This window comes from Trachurus trachurus, assembly GCF_905171665.1.
Source record: "Trachurus trachurus genome assembly, chromosome: 6".
NCBI classification, from domain to species: domain Eukaryota; kingdom Metazoa; phylum Chordata; class Actinopteri; order Carangiformes; family Carangidae; genus Trachurus; species Trachurus trachurus.
In genome coordinates this window covers 34,811,389-34,820,970 of record NC_139897.1, presented here as the reverse complement: position 1 = coordinate 34,820,970, position 9,582 = coordinate 34,811,389, and the positions used below count along the sequence as shown (strand labels likewise).

The following is a 9,582-nucleotide window of genomic DNA, read 5'->3' as shown; positions in this document are numbered from 1 at the left end:
TGGACGACGGAGTCAGCTGCTGCCGCGCCGACAGCTGATTGGACGATGGAGTCAGCTGCTGCCACGCCGACAGCTGATTGGACGATGGAGTCAGCTGCTGCAGCGCCGACAGCTGATTGGACGATGGAGAAGCGACGATGACAGAATTTATGACCTCATCATCAAACCGTTAAAACTCTGGATCGAACTGGAACTAGTTTGTGTTTACTAGTTTATCTTTTATCCTCCTCCACCTCCTCTTCTCTTCCTCTTTCATCCTCCATCTCCTCCTCTTCATCCTCTCCTCCATCTTCTCCTATTTCATCCTCCCTTATCTCCTCCTCCTCCTCTTTCATCCTCCTCTATCTTCTCCTCCTCCCCTTCCTCTTCCTCCTCTTTTATCCTCCTCTATCTTCTCCTCTTTCATCCTCTCCTCCTCTTTCATCCTCCTCCATCTTCTCCTCCTTCATCCTCTCCTCCACCTCCTCCTCTTCCTCCCTCCTCCATCTCATCCTCCTCTTTCATCCTCTCCTCCATCTTCTCCTCCTCTTTCATCCTCCTCTTCCCCCTTTTTCATCTTCTCCTCCATCTCCTCCTCCTCTTCCTCTTTCATCCTCCTCTTCAACAACAGAAGCGTTGGAGTGTGACCTCATCAAACCGTTAAAACTCTGGATCTAACTGGAACTACTTTGTGAGGCGGAGGGACACGACCAAGAGGAGAGGGACACGTTAACATGAGTCTGATCGGATTCTCCTCCTCCTCCTCTTCAACAACAGAACAGGGGTGTAACGGTACACGAGTCACGGTTCGGTACGTACCTCGGTTTCGGTACAACAGACACTAATTGAATGTAAAACTAAAATATCGTGTTAGTCTTGTGTTATAAAAGTAGAAACAAAAGAGAATATAAAATAAAACAAGTGCATTAAGAGTGTTTAGTGTTATCATGCCATTCATTAATTCTAGAGGAAAAACACTTGCACTTGACAACTGGCAACTATTATTTAAAAAAACAAACAAGAAACTAACATCAATGTTGGTTAATTTACATTAGATGCCAGGTGCTTTGGTGATGTTTCTGGAGTGAGGACTCGACTTTTAAAACATTTTTTTTAATATTCATTCAGACGTATTCGTCGTGTGACTGTGTGCACCGAACCGTGATGAATACATCTACCGTTACACCCCTACAACAGCAGCGTCGGAGTGTGACCTCATCTAACCGTTAAAACTCTGGATCTAACTGGAACTACTTTGTGAGGCGGAGGGACACGTTGACATGAGAGAAGCAGCTGGTCAGAGGCTTTAGGTCTGGCTGCTGCAGGTGTGTGTGTGCGTGCGTGCGTGTGTGTGTGTGTGTGTGTAACCTAGTGTTGATTTTCAGTAGGTTTGCAACTAACGATTATTTTCATTATTAATTAATTTGTCAGTTATTTAAACTATTAATAAAACGATTAGTTGTTTGGTCAATAAAATGTTTAAAAACATCAATCAGTGTTTCTCAAACCACCAGACGACATCGTCCTCAAATGTCTTGTTTTGTCCACAAACCAAAGAGAGACTCAGTTTATTGTCATAAAGGAGCAAAGAAACCAGAAATATTCACATTGAAGAAGCTGAAATCAGAGAATCTGGACTTTTTTTTCTTTAAAAAACGACTCAAACTGATTATTAGATGAATTTAATAATCGATTATTGTTCGATTTTAATTGTTGCAGCTCTAATTTTCAGTGTAAATAAGGAGCTAGAATATTAAAGTGAAGTTTTAGGATCAATACTGTGAGTAACGGGGTGGGGGGGGGGGGGGGGGGGGCAGTGTGACCTTTGACCTTTCCTTGCAGCAGCAGAAGAAACCGGAGAGACGACAGGAAACAACAGGAGGAGAGAGGAGAGGACGGAGGACAGGAAACAGGAAGCGCAGCAGAGGAAGTCCGGCGCTGATCCAGGACCAGTGTGTGTCTCCAAGGTCACTGTCGTCATGACGACAGTCTCATCAGGGAGGAGGGTCTAACTCATCAATACGTCAGTTTATTGATGAGTTATTGTCTGCAGGTCACAGCTGCTGTGCACTACGGACGGAGGGGCAGTAGGGCCAAACAGAGATTTGTTTTTTAAGATTCTGAGATAAAAAGTCAGAATTTCTGAGAGTTTTTATCTCAGAAATTCTGACTTTTCATCTCAAGGTCACTGCACTAATCTACGATGGAGTATTAGGGCCATATTGAGAAACAAAACAAAACACAGACTTCGAGAATAAAGTCATAAATTTACGAGATTAAAGTCGTACATCTACAAGAAAAAAGTTGTAAATTTACGAGAATAAAGTCGTAAATTTATGAGAATAAAGTTGTACATTTCCTATGAGAAAAAAGTTGTAAATTTACGAGAATAAAGTCGTAAATTTACGAGAAAAAGTCATAACATTACGAGAATAAAGTCATAAATTTACGAGAATAAAGTCGTACATTTACGACTTGATTCTCAATGTGTGTCATTTTTTTATTTGTCAATGTGGCCCTAATACTCCCCCGTACTAATCACCTACACGACTGCCTTTTAATGCACTAACTGTATTACTATTTTTTAATTTCTGAGTTTCTCATTTCTGAGAGTCTTGAGAGTTTTTTTCTCAGAATCTTAAAAAAGAAATCTCCGTTTGTTGGCCCTCGGTCTCTGCCCCGCCGATCTCAAAACAACATGCACTGATGATTAAAGGTTATGAACCTGCTGCTGTGACTATAGGGATTATGGTGACTAAATGTTGAACTGTCCCTTTAATGAACATGAAGACGACTGGTTCTTAGAGGGTTTGAAGTTGAACCAGGACCAGGATCATCAGTGAATCTGGTTCTGGTTCTGGGTCTTCCACATGAATGAATAATAAACGTCTCAGTTTATTATTTAAACTTTATTTACAAAACCTCATTGACAACATAACAAGAAGAAAAACAGACAAACGGAGGTGAAGAAGGAAGAACGGATTAAAACCAAAGTCTCAGCTCCTCCAGATCGGTTGATTGGTCGATGAGGGTTTAACAGAGTGAGGTCAGAGGTCGCCGCCATGACATCATCAGGTTGACTCACATAGATACTGTATCTATGGTTGACTCAGACCAGAGCTCTGGCGCCGCCGAGTGGTGGAGACAGGAAACAGCTGCACTCTTCTATCTTTACCTCCTTCTTCATCCTCTCCTCCTCCTCTTTCATCCTCTCCTCCTCCTCTCCTCCTTCATCTCCTCCATCTCCTCTTCCTCCTCTTTCATCCTCTCCTCCTCCTCCTCCTCTTCCTCCATCTGCTCCTCCTTCATCCTCTCCTCCTCCATCTCCTCCTCTCTTCCTTTCCTCCTCCATCTCTTCCTCCTCCTCTTCCTCTCCTCCTCCTCTCTTCCTTTCCTCCTCCATCTCCTCTTCCTCTTTCATCTCCTCCTCCTCTCCTCTTCCTCTCTTCCTTTCTTTCTCCTCCTCTGCCTCCTCTTTCCTCTCCTCCTCCTCTTTTCATCCTCTCTTCCTTTCCTCCTCCATCTCCTCCTCTCTTCCTTTCCTCCTCCATCTCCTCCTTCTCTCTTCCTTTCCTCCTCCATCTCCTCCTCTCTTCCTCCTCCTCCATCTCCTCTTCCTCTCTTCCTGAGAGTATTTACTATTTAAAACAAACGTATTTTGAATCAACCTTTATTGATTCTGTCACTTTAAGTCAAAGTTAAAGTCAAACAGGAAGTGAAGGATGGCGGCGGCGGCGATGGCGGCAGTGGCAGGTTTCCATGGTAACCACCAGACTCAGACACTGTGTGTGTGTGACCCTGAGGCGTCTTTAATGAACAGGAAGTAGAAACACGTTAGAAAACTGGAGTGAGTCCCGCTGAGGCTCATGGGTAATGTAGTTCACTGTGTGTTAGTCTGGACACACACACACACACACACACACACGCACACACACACACACACACACACACACACACACACACACACACACACACACACACACACACACACTCGTCCACTAGAAGGCCGTCCTCAGAGGTCAGAGGTCACTCTACAGTTTGTTTGTGTTGCTACGGTGACGTCTCTATGGTAACCGGGGAGCGGAGCGGCGGTCGTGGCTCCGCCCCCTAGAGGCCGGTCTGTGTCAGTGCAGGTTTCCTCCTTCTTCTTCTTCGTTCTGATTGGCTCCCGTGTCAGGTTCCTGTCCTCTGATTGGCCAGCCAGCACGGCACCTCGCCACACCTGGAGGGCAATCAATTAACAATCAATCATTATAGAATATTAATAATAAATAAATATAAATGTTATTGAGTCACTTTTTTGAGAATCAGCTGCTTTTATTTTTATATGTGTGTGTGTGTGTGTATAGCCTATATATATCAAGTTTATTTATAAAGCACATTTAAAAACAACCCAACCCAGTTAAAAATAAAGGCATAATACAAAGAATTGTGAAAAGTGATGAAAACAGGACAAAAGCAGGAAGACAAAGAAAAAGACCATGTATATATATATATATATATATGTATATATATATATATATATACATATATATATATATATATATATATATATATATATATATATATACAAGGCAAGGCAAGGCAAGGCAATTTTATTAGTATAGCCCGTTTTTACCACCAGTTTGTCTCAAAGGGCTTTACATCCCATCATAACAACATCCTCTGTCCTTAGACCCTCACATCCACTGAGGAAAAACTCCATGGAAAACCCTTTTAACAGGGAGAAATATAACAGAGGAAAGAGTTATAGCTCTTATAACTCTAATTTATAACTCTGTGTGACCCTGATATATATAGAATATATATAGATATAAATATATGGTCTTTTTTGGCTCCAGTGTCAGGTAGGCCTATATATACTATATACTATATTTATATATATGTATATTACTGTTTGTAAAAATGGGCTATACAAATAAAATTGCCTTGCCTAATTTATACATATATACAGTATATGTGGTTATTATTATTATTTGTGTGTGTGTGTGTGTGTTTGGAGTTTTTCCTCAGTGGATGTGAGGGTCTAAGGACAGAGGATGTTGTTATGATGGGATGTAAAGCCCTTTGAGACAAACTGTTGGTAAAAACGGGCTATACAAATAAATTGCCTCGCCTAATTTATATATATATATGTGGTTATTATTATTATGTGTGTGTGTGTGTGTGTGTGTGTGTGTGTGTGTGTGTGTGTGTGTACCTCTCTCTGAGTGTTGGTTGGCTGCTCAGGAAGCTCAGCTGTTGCTCCAGACGACAAACTCTGAAGGCCAAGTAGCAGGAGGACAGGACCAGGAGGAAGACACTACACACACACACACACACACACACACACACACACACACACACACACACACACACACACACACACACACACACACACACACATTTTATTGTCAGACAAAGTGGAAATGTGTCTTTGTCTCCCCACGTAGAGCGACAGCAGCGGCCGACACACAGAGAGAAACAACCATGTGGACGACAGCAGGACAGGACAGGACAAGGAGCAGCAACAGGTTGAATCAATAAAAACAGAAAACCAGGTGCAGTCATTTGCACTGAGTTCTGGTACAGCACATGGAATAAAAGATTTCTGATATATTTTAATATAAAGACACATTTTTGTTTCCATGATGATGAGCTGTTAAACTCTCAGACTTGAACTCATCACAGCTGCAGGTCGTTATTAACATAAATGTATTTTAAATGAAAAGAACAGAGTGAAGGATAAAGACTTTCCTTTCACTCCCTTAACATCACTGCAGCTTCACATGGTTCAGTGTGTTTACACTTTAATACATGTCTATCTATCTATCTATCTATCTATCTATCTATCTATCTATCTATCTATCTATCTATCTATCTATCTATCTATCTATCTATCTATCTATCTATCTATATCTATCTATCTATCTATCTATCTATCTATCTATCTATCCATCTATCCATCTATCTATCGGCTGCTGCTGCTGCACTAACACCACTGACCAGCAGGAGGCAGCAGAGACCAACAGGAAAATCCAGAGGACAGTGAACACACCACAGACACACACCTGTTAGTTTATAACTGACAAGATTTTATCAACTTCTGTGTGTGTGTGTGTGTGTGTGTGTGTGTGTGTGTGTGTGTGTGTGTGTGTGTGTGTGTGTGTGTGGTTGTGTATAAGTGTGTGTAGGACTCACAGCAGGATGAAGAGCTTCAGCAGCTGGTACTCGGTCTGGCCCAGTTCTGGTACCGGTTCAGTCAGGAGGATCTTCTCTGTCTCTGTCAGGCTGCTGCCTGCACACACACACACACACACACACACACACACACACACACACACACACACACACACACACACACACACACACACACACACACACACACACACCCTTGTAAATATATCTTATATTGTGAGGATATGTCATTGACATAATGTATTCCCCCTAGCCCCTAACCCTAACCTTAACCATCCTAAACAAATGCCTAAACTTAACCACCTACTCTAAACCTAATTTAAACCTAATTATAACTTTTATTTTTTTTTATTTAACCTTTTTTAACCAGGCGAAATCAATTAAGAACATGTTCTTATTTACAATGATGGCCTGACAAGAGGCATAAGCTTCTTGATGGGGGAGGGGAGAGGGGGCTGTGAGGGAGAAAAGATAGGTTAAAAGACAATAGCAAATATACACAACAATACAAACATTCAGCAGAAACAGGGCATAAAAGTTAATAAGAAGGATATTCAAGCATAGAAGACAAGATTATTACAAGCATAAAAGAGAGTAAAAGTCTGTTACAGATAATACAGGATTCATTTGAGAGCAGTGTGTCACAGAAAGTGGCCTAGGCCAACGGCGGCAGGTATGGGCGTTCAACAAGCAGAAACTGAAAAGGGTTAGATAGTTGGGTAGTTAAATAGTAGGGAAGCAGCTGCAAGAATCTGTAAAAAGGTGTGAGATGGCGTCTTTGAAGGCCGGGATGGAGATGAAGTTATCCAGTTTAAGGTGTTTTTGTAATGCATTCCAGTCAGAGACAGCAGCTGACTGGAAAGATGCAAGGCCGGATGTAGATCTGGTTTTAGGAGTTGTTAACAGAATGAGATGGGAGGACCGAGTGTTGTATGTGACAGGAAGTCGGTGCAGCAAGCAAGACAGGTAGGGGGGTGTACGTTGAAGAAGGGTCTTGTAAATAACCTAACGTCTTAAAGGGATACGCCAACATTTTTTTTTTTTTTTTACGCCTCACTCCCGAGTCCATGACCAGCAGATAGACACCATCCTTTCCACTGTGTGCAGTAACAAGGGAGATAGAGCCGTATCGCCCGTAATTAACTTAGCTCAAACACTGGAAGTGTATGGGTAGTGTTAGCCTGCCTCCACCTAAAGTCGCTAATTAGCTTAGCTCAAACACTGGAAGTGTATGGGTAGTGTTAGCCTGCCTCCACCTAAAGTCGCTAATTAGCTTAGCTCAAACGCTGGAAGTGTATGGGTAGTGTTAGCCTGCCTCCACCTAAAGTCGCTAATTAGCTTAGCTCAAACACTGGAAGTGTATAGGTAGTGTTAGCCTGCCTCCTACCTAAAGTCGCTAATTAGCTTAGCTCAAACACTGGAAGTGTATGGGTAGTGTTAGCCTGCCTCCACCTAAAGTCGCTAATTAGCTTAGCTCAAACACTGGAAGTGTATGGGTAGTGTTAGCCTGCCTCCACCTAAAGTCGCTAATTAGCTTAGCTCAAACGCTGGAAGTGTAGTGTTAGCCTGCCTCCACCTAAAGTCGCTAATTAGCTTAGCTCAAACGCTGGAAGTGTATAGGTAGTGTTAGCCTGCCTCCACCTAAAGTCGCTAATTAGCTTAGCTCAAACGCTGGAAGTGTATAGGTAGTGTTAGCCTGCCTCCACATAAAGTCGCTAATTAGCTTAGCTCAAACACTGGAAGTGTATAGGTAGTGTTAGCCTGCCTCCACATAAAGTCGCTAATTAGCTTAGCTCAAACGCTGGAAGTGTATAGGTAGTGTTAGCCTGCCTCCTACCTAAAGTCATCAGAGGTGGGCGGGGCTTACTGCTGAGCGTGTGCGGGCTGATGAAGGGCGCGGCGGCGGGGGCAAGGCCGGGGGCGGAGCTCCCCAGCAGGTCGGGGAGGGAGGAGGAGACAGGGGGGAGGGACGGCTTCCTCCTCCACTTCAACACCTCGGGAAACTCATCCTGATGGGGAGAGCAACAAAACAAGTTGTGTATATATAGATATAGAGAATTATGAGTGAATAAACACAGTAAATATATAAAATGGAAACGTAAATTAAACAAATAAATGTTTTACAGTTTTTCTCCGTTGGTTTGGCTCATTTCTTGAAACAGAAATTACATCCTCAAAACAACATGGACAAACCTCCAAACCAGTTGGCTAATGTTCACAACAGAATTGTATTTCTCGTTCATTTCATCAAATTGCAAATGTCTTCGTACATCTTTGTAAATGATGAAGTCCAGGTAGCTGCAGTAACACAATGTCCAAGTGAGTAGATCTTATTGATTTAAACTGTTGATTCTCAGTCTGATGGTTGTTCTCTCCAAAACATGTCAGCCTCATTTCATTCTATAAGTCATCACATGCAAATGAGTCAAGAACATAAAACCATGAATACCATATCTATTTACATATTTACAGCACAGTAGGCTTTTTTTCAGTTTTATACACAATTGTATTCTGTTAGCTAAACAACTAGTCCAGTAACAGACTGAGACATGAGGGACATTTCAATGCTCCTCTGCCATAGAGACAAAACATCTAAACATGTTGACCTGCAGTGACACGATGCCAAAGGGACGAAGCATTTTGGGGAAACTGACTATTTGTATGAGAAGGAAATTTAGTTTTGACTCATGAGTGAAGTGTGTTGAGAGAGAGATGAGCTTTTACCAGTGATCTATGGTGTTGTGCTGAACTGTTTCACTGTTTTGCCAAATGATCTTAGAGTTTAGAGAATGTGATTTCTGTTTAGAGAAATGAGCCAAACCAACTGAGAAAAACTGTAAAGTGAAACTCATTGATCAGTTTCAAAATCAATTTGAAAGGTGGATTTGACTTTAAAAAAATAAGAATTTTGTTCTTAATTTGCTTGCCTGGTTAAATAAAGGTTAAATAAATAAAATTAAAAAAAACCTCACTGAGTCACTGATGACCTCACTAAGTAATCTGATTACTTAGGTACTGTGACCCCTTCTGACGTTTAAAGATTCATGTCATAATTTTATTTTATTGTCAATGACAATTAACATAAAATTAAACTTAAACTTATTGATTAGTTTTTGTTTTTTGTTCTTCGAGTGAAGCTCATATTTACAGAGGGAACCTGAAGGCAGCGCAGCAGGAAAAGCCTCTTACCCAGGGGCCATGAAGGGGTCACGGCGGGGTCACAGAGAACAACAACAAACTAACAACACTAATCTGTCACATTCAGGTCTTCTGGTCAACGTTCATGTTAATAACGGATTAATTAGTGACTCATTAGTGACCAGGTGATGACCTTGTTATATGGGATGAGGTCATTTTTCTTCAGTCAAACTTAAAGAAATGAATAAAAAAAATAATGATGTGTGTTTATTTAAGTCTTTTACTTAT

At 41.6% G+C, this 9,582-nt stretch overlaps 1 protein-coding gene across 1 annotated transcript in view; it reads right to left on the bottom strand.

Moving 5' to 3' along the window:
• Nucleotides 1-4,152: 4,152 nt before the first annotated feature.
• Nucleotides 4,153-9,582, bottom strand: part of gramd2ab (GRAM domain containing 2Ab) — a gene marked incomplete at both ends in the record, with an annotated part of 18,045 nt that continues 12,615 nt past the window's right edge. Inside the window, 4 exons of the mRNA XM_083973925.1 lie at nt 4,153-4,201; nt 5,180-5,281; nt 6,160-6,256; nt 8,024-8,165. Coding sequence (XP_083830051.1) covers nt 4,153-4,201; nt 5,180-5,281; nt 6,160-6,256; nt 8,024-8,165 — 390 coding nt within the window. The remainder of the gene's footprint in view (nt 4,202-5,179; nt 5,282-6,159; nt 6,257-8,023; nt 8,166-9,582) is intronic.